The 20,915-nt window shown below is 38.5% G+C and overlaps 1 protein-coding gene across 7 annotated transcripts; it reads left to right on the top strand.

Annotated features, from left to right (window-relative positions):
• Positions 1–1,886: 1,886 nt before the first annotated feature.
• USPL1 (ubiquitin specific peptidase like 1) lies at positions 1,887–20,915 on the top strand. 7 transcript variants are annotated; one of them, XM_044442082.1, is made up of 9 exons: positions 1,887–1,999; positions 9,402–9,560; positions 9,985–10,113; positions 10,883–11,510; positions 12,995–13,093; positions 14,552–14,681; positions 15,545–15,670; positions 16,553–16,716; positions 18,843–20,915. In XM_044442082.1, the coding sequence occupies exons 2-9, from the start codon at positions 9,474–9,476 to the stop codon at positions 20,744–20,746; spliced, it is 3,267 nt and encodes a 1,088-aa protein (XP_044298017.1). In that variant the 5' UTR covers positions 1,887–1,999; positions 9,402–9,473; the 3' UTR covers positions 20,747–20,915. The 7 variants fall into 7 exon arrangements, with proteins under 7 accessions (XP_044298017.1, XP_044298016.1, XP_044298015.1 ...); XM_044442081.1 differs by having other exon boundaries at positions 8,175–9,560; XM_044442080.1 differs by having other exon boundaries at positions 4,824–9,560.

Here is a 20,915-nt window from a genome sequence, read left to right as displayed (position 1 = left end):
AAATATCTTGCAGCATGCCCACTGGTGGTAATCTCAATGTAGTCTTGAATGAATTTTTTTGTCTCACTCATCATAGTGCAATTTAAAATCCAGAAGAAGAACTTCCATGTAATTCAGCCTTACTGTATTAACAACAATGTTGAAGATTACTAGAGTGGGCTCCCTCTCACTGTTCACCCCATTCTGCAAATTAGTGATGTAGGTAATGAACAGGCATGGTCCAACTCACAGGATTCTTCTAGCAATACAGTAAAGCTCAGAAGCTCCATAGAGCAATAAAAGACCAGGCCAATGTGTTGCATCTTTGTTGATCCCAGGCACTCCATCCTCTCAAACTGAATTGGGATCTGAAAGACCAAGGAAAAGTGGGGTTAGGTGGCAGGTAAATTGTAAGCAAGTTCAACTTGTGATATTGTATAACATCATCACTGATTACAGGGAATATCAGCCTTAGCTTCCAATTTCTTGGCTTTCTGGCATTTGAACCAACCTAAATGAACCTGAACATGTGTCTTTCAAACTAGGATTTTAAAAAATCACTGAGCTCTACAATAAGTAACTTATTCAGAGTGGCTAACAAACTTAACAGAATGTTATACAAAAATTCCAGTCAGAAAGACATAGGAATGCATGCTTAGTTCTCAGTTAAATCAACATAGATTAAGTCACAGCTAACTAGTCATGTTGCTTTCATTGGGGCTGGTGTACAACTAACTTGCAGTGCAATTTACAGAGAACTACTCAAAAGTAAGTCCTATAAAAAGCAATTAACTGTACTCCCAGATAAATGTGAGTAAATTTACTTTCTTAGCTTCCAACTCAGTATTTGTTTCTAATACTGGAGTATTTTAACACAACTCTGGAGTTCCTGTTAAGGTGTCCTTTGACAATAGAAAATAAATTAACCAAGTGTCAATTAGAACTAATATTTTGAAGCAAGGAGATACTTACCTCGTGTTTGAAAAACAGGACACCAAGATCGTTGTAACTTTTCACATCCTAAAAACTACAATCTCCATTCAAGAATCTCTATAAATGTTTTAACCGCCAGTATTCTAAAGAGAAAGATTCTCGAGAAATGTAGCTACAGCTACATTCTGTCTGTAGCTACCTAATGACTATTTAGTTATTCTGAAAACTCAGATCTAGAGATCAAGACAAGAAAAAGCTTATCGTGTTTAAATATTTCTAGGTTTGCATTTATAGAAATACACATTAAAAATGAGGAGCACGTAACAACGGTACGTACCTTGGGAATGAGAATTGTTAGCCATGTTGGATTGAAACAGACTTCAGATTAGAAAATGGACAGGGAAAGACAGCACGCAAAAGTTTGTCAGGAAGTGTCTCAAGAATGAAACGCAATCCTTTAAGAAGCAAATGCTCCCAAGTAAATGCATACAGGATTGCAGCCTCCAGCCATAAATTCAGCAAGGGCAACTTCCTTCCCCTTCAGAAATAATTACACCGAAGTAAACCCATCTAGGGTGATCCCTTACTGCAAAGCGGTTGTACTTGGGGGTGCGGTGAAGGACTCGGAAAGGTTTGTGCCACAAAGTGAAGAAAACGTTTCTGCTTTTCTGCCAGAAAGAGCATTCCGGTTTTCCCTCAACTCAGCGTGTCTTTATAATCTAAGGAGATAGTTATTGTCCTATTTTTAATTTTTTCTGGGTGGAGGCACAGTTCCCTTTCCCAAGCGAGAGACCCCCCCCCCCCCAGGGAAACGGAAAGAAATGCCAAGCATAACCACCATCCTCCCAGCTACCTTTCCCCACGCCCGCCCCGCCGCGCAGCCGAGGAGGAGGAGGAGGAGGAGGAGGAGCAAGGCAGCGCGCGGGCCACTTTTAGCGGGGAGCGGTTTCAAGAGGACGCGCCGGAAGCTGCGCAAGGCCTCGGCCGCCCCGGACGTGCTCCTAACGTGGTTTGAGAAGTCGGTGTGGGGTTGCCTCGGCCTGTCCTGGCGCCGGTTTTGTCTTCCTTGCGTAATGGGGGCCGGAGGGTGAGTAACGGTCTTAACCGTCCGGGGTTCAATTTCGACTCTGGAGTTGGGGGTGGGGCACCTGCCTTTGCTGGCCATGCTACGGGCGTTCCGGTGTTTCTTCGCTACCTGGTCAGGTGGGAGTGGCGGGAGAGCTGCTGATGAATTTCCTTCGATCATACTTGGTTTGGGTTGAGTCCGACGTGTGAGATCTACCAGAGTGACGACCTTACATTTGCTGCATGTCTGGGTGGCTATCTCCACGTGAGGATTTAGCTGCTTTTGCGTGTTTGCGTTGGGGTGGAGAGGGACGACTTTGCATGTTATGATATTCATTTATTGATTGGGGTTCCATGACATGTAAAGCCATGGCGTTTTAGTGTGTTGTCTAAATCCAGCATCTTTCCCCATAGGGTGGCTTTGGAGCGACAAAACAACCCCAACAATCCATGTGCCATCTGATCCTAAATGATACATCAAGTTTAGGGCAAGCTCAAAAACCTGTAAAGCCACTCGCCAAGAGTAGCAGTTAAGCTTGCCTCTCTTGCAAAGTGGCTCCAGTGATAGCTGCCCAAAGTATTAAAATACTAACCTGGGCATCATGTCGAGTTTGGGATACACATTAAGCTACCAGGACCTCATAGCCACTGTGGTTTAATATGTCGTGAACCCAGTCAGTTTATATGAGGTGATATGTGAATTCCTACTGTGTTTATGTCAGTGATCATGACTTTAGGACTGGTTTCTAACTAATACCTGTCATTTTAAAAGACTTTTGACAGGAAATAAAATGCTGCTTTTGTGGGGTGAACTTGAAAGACAGGCACAAGTAATTTTTGATGTTCGTTTTCAGATATTTTAATGTACTGGAGGTGAATCCATCAGGTGCAGGCTCTTAACCCTTGGAATGTTCGAGTATTAATGGATATTCAGTATGGCCGTTCCCCACTTTGTCATATGTGTGTTTCTGGGATATATCCATGTTCAGTTTGAACTGGGAAGACCCCTCTGAAAGAAAAATTATAAATGTTGATGCATTTTCTAACTATGTACATACAGAATGACTGTACAGAAGCAAGCTACAAAATAACTTGGGAGGATGCTGTTTTATTCATATCTTGCTTGTGGGATCCTGTGGGCAGCTTGTTGGCCACTGTGAACACAATGCTGGACTGGAAGGACACTTGGTCTGGCCCAGCAGGGCTGTGCTCATGATCCTTCAAAATGTTATTTACAACTTATTTTCTTAGCTATAGGTACATAACATTCTGAGATCTGGTGACTATATAATGGACATAATCACTGTCTTTAAATGATTACCTGTCTCATTGATAGTTATACTTTCAATGCTGTACCACTAATGTCAGGTTATTGAGACAGTAATCTCATGCATGTCTACATAATTCCTTGCAAGATAGGCTATACAAAAAGTGTGCATTTTGGAGTTGCTCTCAAGTCCCTTACACAGCTGCATAATGTTAGCCAGTATAAGACAAATGTGAGTGGGTCTGTTTCTGGTAACAAAGGCAGTACTGCAGATAATGAAATAGATTTCCATGCTTCTACAAAGCTTTCTAGAATTTCAGTTTTGCTGTTTTATGCCCATCCAGTATGTCTTACTGCTTGAACCAGTTGACTGCATGCATGAAGTAATAGTGCCTTTCTGTACTGCTGTTGGCTGTACAACTTACCACTTTCAGGGCTTTTCCCAAAATTTATCAATATGATTCTGGCAACATAACTGTTTAAGCATTCAGAATCCTAAACATCTGATTCTAGATACCTTCTGGTCTTAAGAATATGTGAGGGATAATGCACATAGTTTCAGTACCCTATTGTAAAGATGTTGGGCAGTGTTGTTTCTGTTGTCTATGACCAGTAAAGTGCAATTGAATGTAATTGCTGGTCTTAACAGAATGCTCCCCATATGCTTAATGCTACTCCACAATGAATACTGTGTATTTTAACCCTATATGTTGATCATTAAGTAAATGTTACTTTTAAAAAATAATGCACCCAAATGGGTAAGATTTCTGTTGAAATGTCTTTTTAAGATAAAGCTAATTAAAAGGTATAGTGACTATGCCTTGCCCTGGAATCAATTACAGTATAGAAGCAACATATGTAACAACTTGGTAATACAGTGGTACTTCGGCTCACGAATGCCTCAGTTCACAACCAAATCGGCTCGCAAACAGAAATTTCAGAAAAAAATTGTCTCAGGTTGCAAACTTCACAAAAGGTGATGGCCACAATCACACCTGTCTTCCCTGTATGAGCACGATTACGGCTATCTCCCCCACCCACAAGGATGATCACTATCACACGATTATCATTTGGACTCTTTCTCCAAACAGTAACCTCCCTCCCACACAGGTTAGTGTTCTGTACTGTACTTTGTTACTTTGTTGTTCTTTGTTACTTTGTTTCATTTTTGTGATTGAAAACATTTACAGAACGAATCAACCTTATTTACATTGAATCTTATGGGAAAATTTGGCTTGGCTCGTGACCAATTTGGGTTGCGACCAGAGTCGTGGGACAGATTAAGTTTGTGAGCCGAGGTACCACTGTATATGCATATTGGATATATTTTAATACACTGTTCAAGGGTTGTGAGAAACACCTGGTGGATTTGTATTCCGCAGCTGCTTTTGGACATAATGTACCCTGTTTCCCTCTCCTCTGGCTCAGTTATGAGGAGGAGATTTAGAAGTTCTACCTCCGTTTTAGATTAAATGACATTCTGTATGTCCTCTGAAACCTAAACTATAGTTAGTGTTAACTAGTATTAGTGAAAATAAGCCAGCTTTGTAAACTGTGGGTTATTTCCACACTCGTAAAGGTTAGCCACCTTGGATTCAGATGACATGGGAAACTGCAGTCAATCAAAAACTGAAGTAAAGGCTCAGCAGGCAGGTAAATTATTCTAGCAAAGGCCATAAGTATATGCAGATTTCCTGGAGGCTGGGGAGAGACTATTCTAGTTTTCTTAACACAACATTATACATTGTTCTACCATTGTGTCTGAACTAGTGCATTATGTGAAAAAAGGGGGGGGGAACATAATTGTACTTATTTTCCAGGCGTACCCCTCTCATGGTTTGAGAAATCGTGGAAGTATTTTTTGATGCAAAGACAGTGGTGCGGGGGTTGGGGGAATCACTGGTGTTAGTTTTACCAGAACACATAACAGGACAGTATAATAATCCGGAGTTTCCAAATTCAAAAAGTTTATGGAGAAACATTTCCTGTGTAGCAAATTTCTGAGGGGATCCTCAGTTGCAAAACAATTACTACTTGGCTATGAAATTCCAACGAACCCTTGGTTCATATGGTGCTAAATATGTTTCATAACTAATCTGGATTTATATGTCTAACGTTTTTACCCTCATTCTTTATAAAATAATTCTAAACAGGAGCTACAAACAACACAATTCAGTAAAATAATGTGGCATGACTAAAAAAAACCTTTATAAAGCTAAAATTTATGGAATGTCATAACAAATCTTATAAATGTTCATGTGTTTATGCAAATCAATACATTGGCCATTAAATGTTGATTCCTTGATACTACTTGCACAAATGGTGATTGAAATTCTATAGATGTGTTTACCAACATTTAAGCTCATAACTGCATGTAAATTGTCTTTTTCCCCCAGGAAATATATTTGTATACCTGATAAAAAGTATTAACTGCATTTTCTTGAAAGAAGTGGCCAACAAAAAGATTGTGATACAGTACATTTATTACTCTTTAAGTTGCCACAACTCTGTTTTTAACCCCAAAAGATAAATTCTATAATGAGTTGCCTGAAAATGCTTTGTTTGAAAGTTCTGCCAAATTCTAAACAAATTCAAGATTTCCCATATGCTGTAGTTATCGGTGTTGAACCAGGACTAGGGGCACCTGGGTTCAAAACTCACTCAGACATGAAGCTCACTAGGTAATCTTGAGCCACTCTCAGCCTAACCTGCCTCACAGCATCGTTGTGAGCATAAAATGGGAGGGGATTATGTGTGCACCATGCTGCCATAAGTTCCTTAAAGAAAAGGATGTTTATAAATGTTACACATTTAATTAATACAGTTTTGGAACTGCCACCATTTCTTAACTGTTGTCACAGATTTTGATATAGAATCCCACTTACAAGGTATTATACCCACTTACATTTTAGACAGTGCCATTTAAGAGATGGAGTTGTGTTCTCACCCTGTCAGAATTATGTCTGTCCAAAAAGCTCAGCCAAGAATCAAGGCTGTTAGGTATTTATTTAACTGGACAGCATCTGAGTGTTTCCTTTCATAGGTAATACTGAAATTAAAATGTATGTACTTGGACTGTGCAATAAAATAGTTCTTCTATAGTTTCTCGCTAGTGACAATGATTCAATGGTAGCATAGATGACTTCATCTTTAGTACAGTGTTTCATAAGTTGGCTGTAAGCAGATCTTGGGTCATCAAGGTAAATTTTGTACATACCTGTGTTAGAACTTCACCGCACTGAGATTTTTAAAAACCTCAATTATACATCTCATTTGACAAAAGTACAGCTTTGACAACCTCCTATTACACAGATTTACAGACCTGGGCTTCTTTTGAAAAGGATTTGGGGGAAATTGGGAAATTTCAAACCAATTAGTCTAACATCTATCAAAATAAATCAGTGGGAAACATTAAAGTTAAAAGTAAGCCTTCCTGAGGAAGTAAATATGGCTTCTGCAAAGGGATGTCTTGTGTTTCCAACCTTTTGGATGATTTGGGTATGTTGGCAAACACGAAGACAGAAGCAGTCCAGTAGACACTGTATGATTGTACTTCCAAAACATTTTTGACAAGCCTGTCGAAACATTTTGACAAGTCCTCAGAACGGAGAAATATTAAAAAATGTCCCCCATGGGTTCATATTGGAATCAATGCAATTAAAATTCTTAGAAGAGAGCAGTGAGGTAGCTGAGTTAAACTGCATTATTCACATGGTGATAGACTGAATGCTCCAAGAGGATTTCTCCAAAGAGGGTGAATGGGCAACGAAATGGTAAGCAAGGTTCAATGTAAGTAACTGTAAAGGGATGCATGTTTGGGACAAAAAGAACTTCATCAGAACCAGTAGAGTCAGAACTGGTAGTAACTAAGAAGGAAAGAGGCCTTGAGTTAGTTGGGAGTTAAAACACTGAATGCATCATTTAAGCATATAGTGGTGATAGAAAAGGGAAATTCTGCAGATGGCTTGAACTATCCAACACTGCTAATAACTGCCTAAAATGTGGAAGGGTGTGCTCTCTTTAATTTTGAAGTAATTGATTTCAGTATAGTACTAACTAGCTTTTGTGCATTGTTTGCATACAGACTTCTATAGCTAGGTATTGATGCTTTTAATTATTCTCATTTCTGATCTCCCTAAAACATACTTAAAGTACAGTAGAAGCAGAAGGAATATTCCGAAACATGTATATAAGATATCTGAACTAAATAATTGTCATTTGGATTAGCCTCTTAAAAAGTCCAATCTGTGTAATCAAGATGATGGCGAAAACACTCATTTATTTAAGTATTCCATGTGCTGTGCCATCACATATCACAAATACCAAGTCAGATGTGTGTAATATAACAAACATGGTAATGGATTTACACAATCAGTAAAATGGTAGAATGCTATTGCTACACGCACATACTCCGATACATGTGGAAGTTCATTATAAATTGAAATGTGGATAAAATGCAGAACTAGATGCCTTTCCCATGGACTAGGTTGCACACAAAATTGTCATGTGGAAGAGAATAACTAGCTCTGTGCATTCCTGGGTTGTTTATGTTAGTTTTAAGGAGGTCATATGAACACTTCAGGCAATGCCAGCCCCTAGTTCTAGAGGGCTCTTAGGCAAGAAACCTTTGATAGCACCTGTTTAAAGTGAGCTACCTTTTCACCATCATGGCCACCACACCCTGTTGCTCCTCCTTTTTCTTATCACTGCTATTGCTTACTTGGCTGACAGGCAGAGAGCCAGTAAGCAAGGACACTGTTGTATCAGCTGCTCCTCCATCTCACCATCACCATTATCTGTTTTGGAGCAAGAGACAGGAAAATAGGTAGGTTGCTGTAGCGACAAAAAAGAACAAGCCCAGGAAGTGTTTTTTGGTGTGCCCTTGCTGAAGTGTGGGCAGTGCCTGACCATGCCTATTGCTTCCCAGCAGCCCTGTCTCCAGGGAAAAATTTGGCATTGATGTAAATGCATCCTTGTAAGTACATTATGCAGTCTTGCACTGTAACTTTATTGTATTACTTGATTTTGAAATGGCATGCTTCCTTAGTTTCATTCCAGAAGCAACTTAACACAGGTGACATCTGATTTGAACATCACACTGACTGAACTTCTAACCACTAGTAGGGGATACTAAGTGCCCCACAGACTCATGTGCTCCTCCCCTCTGTGCATTCCCCACTTTCCTTGATTACCTATGGTGCAGCATTTTAGGCCTAATCCAGTGTAATTTTGGTTAGTGTTTATGCTGCAGCATAATTAATAGTAATCAGGAAAAGGACAGGAAACAAAGGGGATGAACATGCAAGTATGTTTTCAGGAGCATCCACTCAAGCTATAGATAAGAGATTAGGCAATGCCATCTCAGTTGTATGTAATGGTTTTGCTCAGTGGTGCATACAACATTGACAAAGCTTTCTGCCTAACTTGCTGGCAGAGTATAAAGCAATGTAATTATTAAGGCTGAAGCAGGATGCCATATTGTGTCATGTTTACACCCAGTATAGGTATAGTTGGGTTGACATGATGCAGCACCTATTACCCTTTCTTGCTCAAATGTGTTAGCTGCCTTGTAGATAAAAGAGTGACAATATTTTCAAGATTTGTTGGATATATGAATGGATCGGTTGTTGACAAATGTGAACTTTCTGTTTCATTCATTGCTTTATATCAGGAGTGCAGAACCTCAGGCTTCAGATTCATACCAGGCCCTCCAGGGGGCTGTAGATGGTCACATTGCCTTCCTCTTTTCCTCACCCATCATTTGATGGCCTCCCAGCTTTTGTAAAGGTATTTCTCCATTCTGAAAGCTCATTATGCCTTTCCAAAGCTGATAGTACAACTTTAATAAAATAGGCTGGTATTACTTTCGGCTTCAGCAATACCCACCATTGAAAATCAGTCTCTAAACCCTCTGAAATGAAATGCAGCCCTCAGGCCAGAAGAGGTTCTACACCCCTGCTTTACATCCTTGCGGTTAGTGTGTGTGTCTGTGTTGTGTCCACCCTTCCCTCACACTTACTCACAAATTCCTTTAATCAAATAAACACCATCTCCTTCTACCCAGTCCAAAATATCTCCTTCCTTCTTTTGTGTGCTAAGTCTTGGCGTTGGAAAAAATGCTTATTTAATCCTTTTCTCTTCACTTCTTATTTTTCAGGATATGTGAAAAAAATCCTTAAGACTGTTGAAAATGTTACAAGTGACATGATAATTTAACCAATGCCTCAGAATGATGGATTACCAGAAGATTGGAAATGGTTTGCAAGTGACTGGTATAGGGGCATCTGCACTCCACATGGTGGGGTATATGGGAAAAGTCAGTTCAGTTATTTTTCACATTGTGCAAAGTTCTTTTTCCCCCTCCTAAATTTCAAAAGATTTTTAAATTTCTATTGGACTAATTTTGCTCTATGACCTAAAGTTTTTGTAAAGTTATTTTTCCACGGAAATCTTAATGAAATGGCGAAAGGTTTACTTTTTTCAAATGTTGCTAACTATTACAAACCGTTTTATGAAGACGTTTGTTCTAATACATAGATATTGGTTAGCATTCAGCATTGATAGGAAAGGCTATTTTGTAAATAAAATGAAAATATTGTTTGTTCTAATACAAGATTCTCATAAAATGTTATATTGGTTTCTGTGATGTCAAATTTAACTCTTCATACACAGAAATTACTTGTTTTAATATTTTGTCTTTCAGGAATAACACTTTTTAATGTGTTTTTATATCACTTTAGGATTCTAATGCTGCTGAAGTAACTCCAAGTGACTGCTGTCCAGCTTGCAAAAAGAAGAATCTGATAAAAGCTTTAAGAACATATCGCATAAATTTTGAAGAATCTATTTTTCTGTGTGAAAATCCCCAGGTATTTTTAAAAATAATGGGTTGGAACTTGCTCAGTATTGTTATGCCTTATTATTATTTTAAAATTGGGCATTTATGATGATTTAACAAATGGTTGGCATAACATTTCGTAACAGAGTAGTTCTTTGGTATGCAACATAACTGCTGGAAACCCAGGTCTCCTTAAAGCACAAGCAAATACTGATGGAACAGTCTATGTTGAAGAAAACTTGGTGCAATATGATATCATGGAAGCAGATGTAAAAAATAGCCAGCCCCATCCCATGATCAAGATCAGGTCCTGAAGCTCATGGATAAGTTACTAGACACTCTACTTTTAGAATGATATCCAAACCTGTAGTATTCCATTGATTTCTAGGTAAAGTTATTAAAGCCCAGTTGAAGAATATGAGCACTGTTTGCTAAATCCTTTTGCTAAATCATTCACAGTTGTATATATACTCTTTGTGACAATACACATTTGTAGAGTTACCATTAATTTGTACAGATATCTTTTTGTTTTGTTCTTTAAAGGGTTACTAATTTGTGTCATTAACTTACTAAAATTTGGGCTACTTTCAAAAAATATCTTATTTTAGAAGAATACTACTTAAAACTTACTGGTACTTTATTTAATTTTTAATTGGATGCTTATCTTAGATAGTCGTCGTTTCTCTGGGCACTTTTCTGTTTTGTGTCTGAAGTGTGCAATGCCTTCTTAATTTAACCAAATACTATAGGCAGGTCTAATGCCTGTTGTATGTCTGTCTTTCCTTTTCTCTCTTTTTCAGTGCATCTACCCTCTGGGATTTGAATCACTAAGCAACATTGTAATTCCCAATGATCCAAAAGGCTATCCAGCTCAGGCCACTTTTAAAAAAAGAAAGTTCTTTGACACAAGCCTGGTGACCTCTCCTGTAGAACCATGCATAAAATTGACAAAGACTGATAATTTGATGGACACAAAGCAGACATTGGAACCTGATCATGGCCCAGAGTGCAATGAAAATGATCTATTTAGGAGTCAGTCAGGGCAACCTGATTTCTCACAAGTCAAACGCCCCAACTTGTATAATGCAACTGAACCTGTGGAACAGCAAATGAGCTTGGAAATGGCAGCCCAAGAAAGCTTACCAGAGACATCCAGTATGCATGTACAGCTTTTGTCAAATTCTGAAATTGGTTCATCAGTGCCTCAAATTCTGCACCAAGATAGACCATTTCTCTCAGAGCCATTATGCCTTCACTGGAGGAATTCACATGCTCTTTGCTGGTTAGATTGTATTTTGTCAGTGCTAGTGCATCTAGCAACACTAAAAACAATTCAGACCAGTCCAGATTCAGGAAATACATCAATAATCAAGAGACTGTTTGCAAAATATGGCCAAGCAACTGCACTTGTAAATACTTATGGAAGGGGTAAGACAAACATTACTCATTTTTTCCTGTCAGGATAATTTATTTTTACAACAATTGGTGGGATCTGTAGAGTTCTGAGCTATTGACAGTTGAGATTAATTTGAAGTGTCACATACTACAGTAGCTCTTGCATTCTCGTTTTTCTGTAATCTGATTAGTATTTCTGGCATGTTTATTCATCTTTAACACTGGAAAATGGATTTTATGTTTTGTTTTTAAAAACTATATACACAAGTTACAGAAAGATACTTGATGAAACCAGCCCTAATGAACAATAGCCATAATGAGACTGTGAAATCTTTCCCTAATTTGATCGTTATTTTTTCCACCAGTACCTTGCCCAAGCAAGAGGCTTTTGTCCAGTTAGCACCATAGATGTTGATCATTCTTTCCCTGATTAAATCAAAATCTGCCCATTATAATAAGATATATGCATGATGACGATATAGCCCTGCTGTTTGAAGGCTAAAGTGTCACGACTGTGCTGTGCAACAACCTTCAAAGCAACAGTTATTTGCTTTGAGTTTGATGCTGTGCATGCAATGAATTTTCACAGTTTTAATTTCCAAGGGACACGTTTTATATATACTGGTCTGCTAAGAAACTATAGAATGTTCATTGTGCACTTCCAGTGCACTGGAAGAAAATTCTAGGGCATGTTCCAGCATACAGCTTGTTTGGGTAAAGTGCTAGGTATGCTTGTAGGGCCATAGCTTTGGTTTGCTTGAAGCATTAGGGGAAGGGTAATAGTGCTTTCAGGGATACTTGGATAGGATTGTCTGACACTACTCCTCTTCGGTATCTGGTAATCTTCTGAAAAACCCCATGGCTCTTGCAAATGGAGTTTAAACCCACTGTATGAGAGGTGGGGCATAGGTTTGTCCTTGGCAGATGTACTAGCTGTATGACTAGTTCATACACTTTGCATTTAGCCTTAGACAGATGTTCTGTGAAAGGCTGCATTAATATGAACAAGCAGTACTCTTTTCTTTGTTACTCGGTAATTAATTCTATTAGCCCGGCTTGGATCCAGCACTACCCAAGTGGAAGTCTCCTTGAATTACTGGATCACAGTGTCCCCTCCCCAGCCACCTCCAGGGTAGATTGGGATGCCTTTTTAAACTTATTTCTATTATACTATTTCAATAGAAAGAAAATGATTTAAAAAAAATAACATAGATTTGAATATATCAATTTCAGAGCATACATGAAGCAGACCAAATATCAACATGGGACCGTTGGGATGTATATATAAAGGAGAGCAAATCAGTTACACCAGCAATTTTCCTTATGGTGGTGGAGCAATACTGTGGGACCAAAGCCTTATACTGCCATTGCCTTCTACAAAGCAAATAATGGAATGTCATTTATTTAGTAGCATCCAGTTTCTATTGATACAAATTAGAAAATAGCCATTTTTGGAAAAACATGTGTTGCTAAATCAACTAATTGTTTAATATATGTACGATGTACCTGTCTTTCAGAAGTTCCTTTGGATGTTCTTACAAGAGCAGAAACTTACTTGAATGAAATCAGAAATCAAATTTTTGAGAAGCTTCAACCTAATCTTAAGTGTAAATTGGGTAAGTAATCAATGATGTTTTGGGGAGCTGAAGGACTTTATGAAATGTGGGGATTTGGGAATTTAACAGTTATTTTTCCAAATATGGCAGTAAACCAGTAAATTGCTAACCTATTGCACTATCATGTTTCCTTTGTCTCTAATAGCTTTTTTCGATCCAAAGAAAACCATTCCTCAAAGTTACATTCTAATATTTTGCAGTGCTCTAGCTTGATCTATCCATTGTCTGGAAACCTCTCATTGTTATTAGCTTCAGATAAGACTCTGGTTTCAGTGTTTTAATGCCTATGCAGGCTAGCTGTTTTCTATGCCACTGATTACTCAGGCATAAGGAGAGCTGTACTGAATCCATCCAAAGGTCCATGTAGACCAGCATCCTGCTTTCTGTAATGGGCAGCCAGATGCTACAGGGAGACTCTGAAAATGAACATGAAGGCAATGGCCCTCAAGTTACAAGCATGAATTGCCATGATGCTTCTGAATATAGAGATGCAATATAGGAATATAAGACTAATAAGGCTGTGCCCTGATACTAAGCTTAAATGCGGATTTTCTCTTGACAGTGCCATGTTTGACTGGAGTTTGGTACACAGTAACCAGAGACAGGGTCTTCTTGGTATAATTACCTTGACTGGAACTCCTTCCCCTACTCATATATGAGCAATACTTAGAAGCTTTCAGTGCCAGCTAATGACCTATTTGTTTACCCAGAAGATTGACTGAATTTTGATCTTATTTATTTATTTATACATACATACATGTATTTATAGGCTATCTACAACTCCTGAGGCCTTCCTGGGTGGCTTATAATATAATACAATCTTGTTCTGCTATATCTGTTACTGTTTTCCCCCATTTCATTATTTTTGTCAATGTTGTATTATTTTACTGTATTTTATTGCTTGTATCTTGTATTGGGATTATTTTCTAATAAAAAGTGTGGATATAGCATAGTGTTCAGCATAATCCTACACATGTATAGTCAGTAGAATTTATTTCCAGATTAGTATGCCTTGAACTGATGCCTTAAAAGTATAAACTCCTTAATCAAGCAACCTCAAGCTGAAATCTTAAAATTGCCTTGGTGTGTGTGTGAGACAGTAAATATGCATAGGATTCTGTTGTCCCCTTAAACATGTTTTAGTTTTTAATAAGGGGAAGCAAAATGAGTAATCTGAAAGTACAGTATCAGATATTGCATTTATACAGATTCATATGAGTATTTTAAAAATGTATAAATTAGTGCAAGAACCTACATGTATCTTTTAGCCTTGATAATTTTACAGCATGAACTAGGTCCAGAATAGCCTTTGTACATTAGTAGTAGTCTGTACACAAACTTGATAGAACTTGCCATTACAAATGTATTTTGAAATCCTGAATACTTATTTTAAAGAGCCATTAGATCTTGGCTAGGAGGGCATAAAATGGTTGTCATGTGTTGTATTTTTCTTCAAAGGTGAGGAGGAAAGTCCAGTGTTCGCTTTTCCTTTGCTTCTACGAGAAGATCCAGGGATAGAGAAACTTTTTCTTCATACTTTTTTGTGGAAGCTTCAATGTTTACAGTGTGGCCACCAAGTCAGTGAGAGGTTAGTTCCTTTAGATATTTTGTTTTTTCATCCAACTTCTACAGTACAAGCTTACATTTACATTAAATTCAGTGTGGACTTTATTTTTGCAAGCATGCATGGTGCAGCATTGATGGGGTTTGTGCTTGCCATACATGTTGTTTCACATCCGAGCATGTACTGGAGGGAACCAGCTTTCTCTGTAATACTAGAGAATGCCAGTGTTTTTATTGTGGGTCAGGATTTATTCTACACTCTCCCAATTGTGTATTCAGAAATAAACACTATAAAATATACCAGTACCCCAAGCATGATACACAGACTCTAAGCCCAACCTACCTCACAGGGTTGTTGTTGTGGGGATAAGATGGAGGAGGAGAATGATGTAAGCTGCCTTGAGCCCTTTGTAGGAAAAAGGCAGGATATAAATTGAAAATAAATTGAAATAAATAAATGATATTATAAAATGGGCCCTGTGTGTGCCCTATTCTGTTTCCATTCCATTTTGCCATTATGGAAATGTAGCATGATATGATGCCTTTTGTTCTTAATTGTTAAACTCTTGCAGTAATATGCACACATTGTTTATTCTTTTAACAATAATAGTAATAACCAAAACTAAAATAGTTAGTCGATGAGTAGAAGTAAAATGTCCCTGAAAGAGTTCGAATATTCAGGAATTGCAGGCAGGCTGCAGTATACTACTGATAGGACCCTGAACCTAACCTGGGCTCACTCTTTTGATGACACCAGATTCAAATTAATTCTGAATGTAGACCATTTCTTCACAATACTTTTCTAGCAACTCTGAGTTTGTGTCAATATTTAGCTTTGTAAGCATTTTTCTACAGGAGTGCATCAGTACTTATTTTTCTTATTTGCAGGTGCCAGAAGACTATGACGACATTTACAAATATAATCCCAGAATGGCACCCACTGAATGCAGTTCATATTGCTCCTTGTAATAACTGTAATCACACATCTCAAAGAAGACAAATGATTTTAGAAAAGTAAGTGTGAGCTGAACTAAGCTAAAGTGAATAGCACTACATGAAAAGAGGGCAAATAATTATATATGTAGCTACTGTGCATATTTCAGTTGATTAGTGCTTGAGCCTATTTCTCAGTGTAACATTAAGAATTTTAGAGAGGTTGTGCTGAATCAGAAAAAGGGCCCATCTAGTCCAGCTGCTTAGGCACTTTGGAGGGGCTGTAACTGACTACCTATTTGGAGATTCTGAAAAGTGATCACCCAAAAATAAAAAATATGGGAGCAAGCTGTGGCAAGTGAAAAAGGGCTAGCAGTTAGCAAGAAGAGAAAGAAACAAGACCTACAGGAGGACCAAGGGAGAAAGCGGGAAGACCGCCCATGGTGAACCAGCTCACCTATTGGTTACACCATGAGTTTCAAGAACAACCCAGACTGCTTAGCTTATTGGCAGAGTGCGTTGTAGTGTTGTGAACACACCTTTTGATAACCATATCCTTTATGAATTTGTTCCATTCTCTTTTAAAGCCATCCAAATTGGTGGCCATCACTGCATCATGTGGCAGTGAATTTCATAGTTTAACTATACACTGTGTGAAGTAATTAATAGCCTTATTGGGTCCCGTTGTGTAAGAGCATGCAAGCTAGGAAGCTGCATTCTCCTCAGGGGTCTGTGGTCTGAAAGCACTATCTCATGAGACAGTATCCTGTGTACTCTAAAAGAATATTTGATGGCTCATTTGTATAATGTAATGCTGGATTTTTTGAGACTCTTGTGAAACATTCACAGAGAGAATAATAATAATGGTATATTTAGCTGCTAACCTTGCTGTGTGCTGATGCTGTAATTAACATAAATGCAGATTATTTAATTCTAAAACTGCTAATGATTGTGTTTCTTTAGTAGGGCCCCACCAATACTTATGATGCACTTTGTGGAAGGTTTGCCCCATAATGACTTGATGGCCTACTCATTTAATTTTCAAGAAGATCATTATAAAATAACAACTGTTATTCAATATCAGAAGGATGCAAAACATTTTATAACATGGATTTTGAATTCAGATGGTAAGTGCAGTGCACTCCGTTCTGTCTATATCCTTTTTAAACAGTTACTAGTTGCTATTGGCTAGTAGTTCCAAACTTTTCTTTTCCCAGTATCAATAGGAATAGGAATCAGTAAGGATCATTTCAATCATTTATACCAATAGCAAACTCATTCTCCAAGTACACATCCTTCTGCAGCTGAAATGGCACTATCTGTTGATCAGAGAAATGTATAAGCAGGCTTGGAAGAGCACCAAGGTTTGCAAGAAAAAAATCTCTAAGGAAAAAAACCTGAAGGTGAGGACTCAAAACAGCACAATGAAGGCTGGGAATGCTGAGCAAGTCCACAATATTAAGCACTGCTATTGAGAGGGGACAGTATCTGCTGCCTTGAAAGAGTTGACTGTGCAGTCCCTTCTTAAGAAGTTTACTCTTACGGCACTTGACAACTATCATCCAGTCACAAATATTCCCCTTATGGTGAAGACTCTTGAATAGGTCATAGCAAGGTTCTTGGAAGATACATTAACTTCACCCATTCCACTACAGGTTCAGGTCCAATTGTGTGACCTTGGGTGTCCTGACCTTTACCTGGAAAGGTATAGGAGGAGTGCCCCCCACCCCATTGCTCCTCCTGGATCTTTTTGAGGCTTTTATTATCGTTGCCCATGCCATTCCCCAGGATCAACCTCATGATCTGAATATTGGCAGCACCATTATTCAGTTTTCCAGTCCTATCTGGAAGCTGTCTTGATTTCAACAGTTTTGAGAGGGAGTTCTCATTGGTCCTCTGGCATTTAGGTTGTGATGTGCCATAGAGCACAATTAATCTCCAGTGCTAATTAACATTTACATGAAGTTGTCCTCAGAGGACAATATACTGATGTCACTCAGCTTTATTTCTCTGTAACATCTGAATTGGAAAGTTGTGCAAGCCTTAGATCAGTATCTGGATGCATTCATAGGGTGGATGATGCCCATTAAACTGAGTCTGAATCCTGGCAAGATGGAGGCCTTGTGGGCTTGTGATTTCTGTGTCTAATAATTGGAACAGTTACCTGCTTTACATACTCTTGCATTTCCCTTGAAGGAGCATGTGCGTAAAATGGGATTGCTTGTTGATTCAGTGCTGTCACAAGTGTTCTTTGATTGCTAGAAATGTCTTTTGCCAGTTCCAGTGGGTAGGGTGGTTATGGCTGTTCCTAGACAGAAGGAGCTTGACTACTGTGGTCCAAGCATTGGTAACCTGGGACTGTTCTTCAGGTTAGCGGAGAAACTGCACTGGAGAGGCTCACTGCCAGCTTATTACACCAATATGGAGGGAACTCTGTTGGTTGCCTCTTGAATATTTGGGCAGGTTTAAGAAGTTGATCCTGTTCACAAAGCCCTAAACAACATAAGAAAGAGATACTGATGAAGTTGCTGGAGTTCCCATCTGGCCATTTGGTTGCCGGAGATACCCTCTTTGTGGTACTTAAAATTTGGGAGTTCCAGTCCTTGCTGGTACCTAATAGGACCTTTGGACCATGGAACCGACTTTCCAAAACATTGCATCTGCAGAAGTTAGACAGGTACCACTTCTGGGTTTTTGCTGCCGATTGAACACATATTTGTTCCAACAAGCACCTTGATTTCTGTATATAGTAATAATATGCAATTTTTATGATTTTTATACTATATTGTTCATGGTCCATGTTCATTTTAGTGTAAGCAGTTCATAAATACCAAGAAGTAAATAAAGTGCTCTACTAGATCATGTGAATTAGACCTAAAACAATTAAGCTGTGCCTCTCACACTCTGTAGCGGTTTAATGAATACTTGCTCCATACTTGTAAAAAAAAATGCTGCTGATCTTCTGTAGTGAGTAGAATTGCCTCTGGGCTATCAGGGACAGAAGCTGATGTAAAATGGCAGCAAATTGGTTCTTCCTTTGAGAATGTGAGTGGACTGTGAGTGAGCTATGTAGTCTAAAATGTACAGGCTAGTAGTATAATATCATATTAGAATTTTTGTAGTCATATTTGCAAAGCTGCCTTAGTAAGTGCTGAAAGAGTGTGTGTTCTCTGAAATGAATAAAGTAGTACTCTCTATAAAGCTATAATTAAGAATATCCTAAGATTTTGAACTGTTCATATCTTAATTTCAGATATGTGGCTTGAATGTGATGACTTAAAAGGTTGCTACAGTAGAAGGCATGAGAACTTTGGAGTTCCTCCCGCAGAGATTCATATTATGATCTGGGAGAGAAAGCCATTGCAAGAGACCAGTCAATTGGATGTACATCTACAAAATGGAGAAGCTGTGAACTTTGCGCTTCTTAAAGCCCAAGCAGAATTCCCAGTGAAATGTCTAAATGATGTGACCATAGGCAGTAAACCCCTAATTTGTTATAGTGAGAGTATGTTGAATGAACATACAAATGAAACACAAAATCTAGCTAGCAATAACAAAAGTAGTTTGCTTTGGGGCTTGGAAAACATGGCCCCTGATGATACTATAACCTTGAATCTTGTAAGTGTTCCACTTGACTCAAAAGATAATTCACTAAAAGACTGTTGCACTGTGGAAAATAACCTGATAGCCAACATGGGCATATCACAGTTACAAGCTCCAGGTCAGGTTGATGTGCTTCCAGTTACTTCTGAAGGCAACACTGATAGAAATGAGTACAAATTGCTGAAGAAGACCAGTTCTCCCTTGCATCAAGGTCAGCCAGACAATGCAAGTAACAGATTGATTATGCCAGATGTTCCTCTAAACAGTTGTGGTATTTCACCAGAAACATTTATGCTGCAAGGGGCAGAACATGAAGTTAATCCTGTTCTACCTACAGATAGCAGGTTGGCCCTAGTTAATAACCAACCCAAAACTGGCAGAACAAATTCAGGTAATGGTGTACTGGAAACACCTAAATTTATAGAAAACATAATGGATAATTCCCAGGTCTCTTTTCCATCTATACCAACTAATTCCTCTCAGGCATTCTGTAAGAATGGAATCAAACCATCTGGAGCTAGTTGGTTGAAGGGTTTACTTGGAAAATATCCTTCTTTTATGCCAAAAAGCATCTCAACTTATAAGAAAGCAGAGAGCTCTGAAAAGCCCATTCAAAAAGAAAGCAGGTCCAATTCACTTGTTAAACATGCAAGTCACTTTCGTGGCTTCCAATCAAAATATTCCAAAAAATCAATTAAAAAGACAGAAGGAATGGATTCTTCACATAAATCCTTGCCTCTGGTACCATCTACCACTGCTCTTTTTGGAACTTTCCCAGTCAAAATGCAGACTACTAATGGAAGTGAAGGGACTATAAATAGGAAAGCAGACTCATTGATAAAACGCATTCAACCCCAGCAAGGCCACAATGAAAAAAATTCAACATCTGTTGAAAATGGTGAGACGGCAACTGCTGATAAAACACATCAACTACGTCTGAAACTACTTCAACAGCTTAAAGCTAAAAAGGAGAAACTAGCTTCACTAGATAAACTGGCAGAAGCTCAGGTGAAAACCAGATGCTCTTTCAAGAAAACTAAGAAAGACCAGTCACAGCTTGGATCCCAAAAGGAAAATGAATCTCTGCAGAGCTTGTTAAATGCACTGCAGCACCAGATTGATGTTGAAGAACGCAAATCTCTGAATTCTCCAAGCACCAACACATCCCAGTGCAGCAGTTCAAGTTACGATGATATTTTATCTGAGCTACTGTCTCCAGCTACAACTATTGGTTCCTTGGATATGCCACAAGAAGAAGAATGCAGATACTTGGAAATGGGGGCTGGTAGCCCAAAATCTCCAGAATCTAATGAGAAACCAGATGATGCACAGGACACAAAATATGACCATCATTATTACAGTCCAGTAAGGGAAAATGGACTTGAGGGACATACAGACTTATTAACAGTGAAATCACCACTGAAGAAGCTCAACTTTGGAAGTCCTGCAACACAGGATATTCTGGAAGATCTATTCTCTAGTTCAGTGATGGATTCAATAATGGCTGACACTGATGACTTACATCATTTTGATGAAACTCTATTAAGTTGGTGAATTGTGTTCTAGCAATTTCAGAGTTTACTATTAATTGTCTTTAAAGCCAAGTCTAACATATTTCAAGTTAATTTGCACATGGTTCAGCGTTGAATATTTAAAATGTGAATTTTTTAATATGTTCTTGTTATTGATGAATAAACTGGGTTTGTGCTTTTCTCCAACTGAA

This window comes from Varanus komodoensis, unplaced genomic scaffold, assembly GCF_004798865.1.
Source record: "Varanus komodoensis strain SLA01 unplaced genomic scaffold, ASM479886v1 scaffold4, whole genome shotgun sequence".
Taxonomy (NCBI): domain Eukaryota; kingdom Metazoa; phylum Chordata; class Lepidosauria; order Squamata; family Varanidae; genus Varanus; species Varanus komodoensis.
Note: the sequence above shows the minus strand (reverse complement) of the source record. Positions and strands in the feature narration are given on the sequence as shown.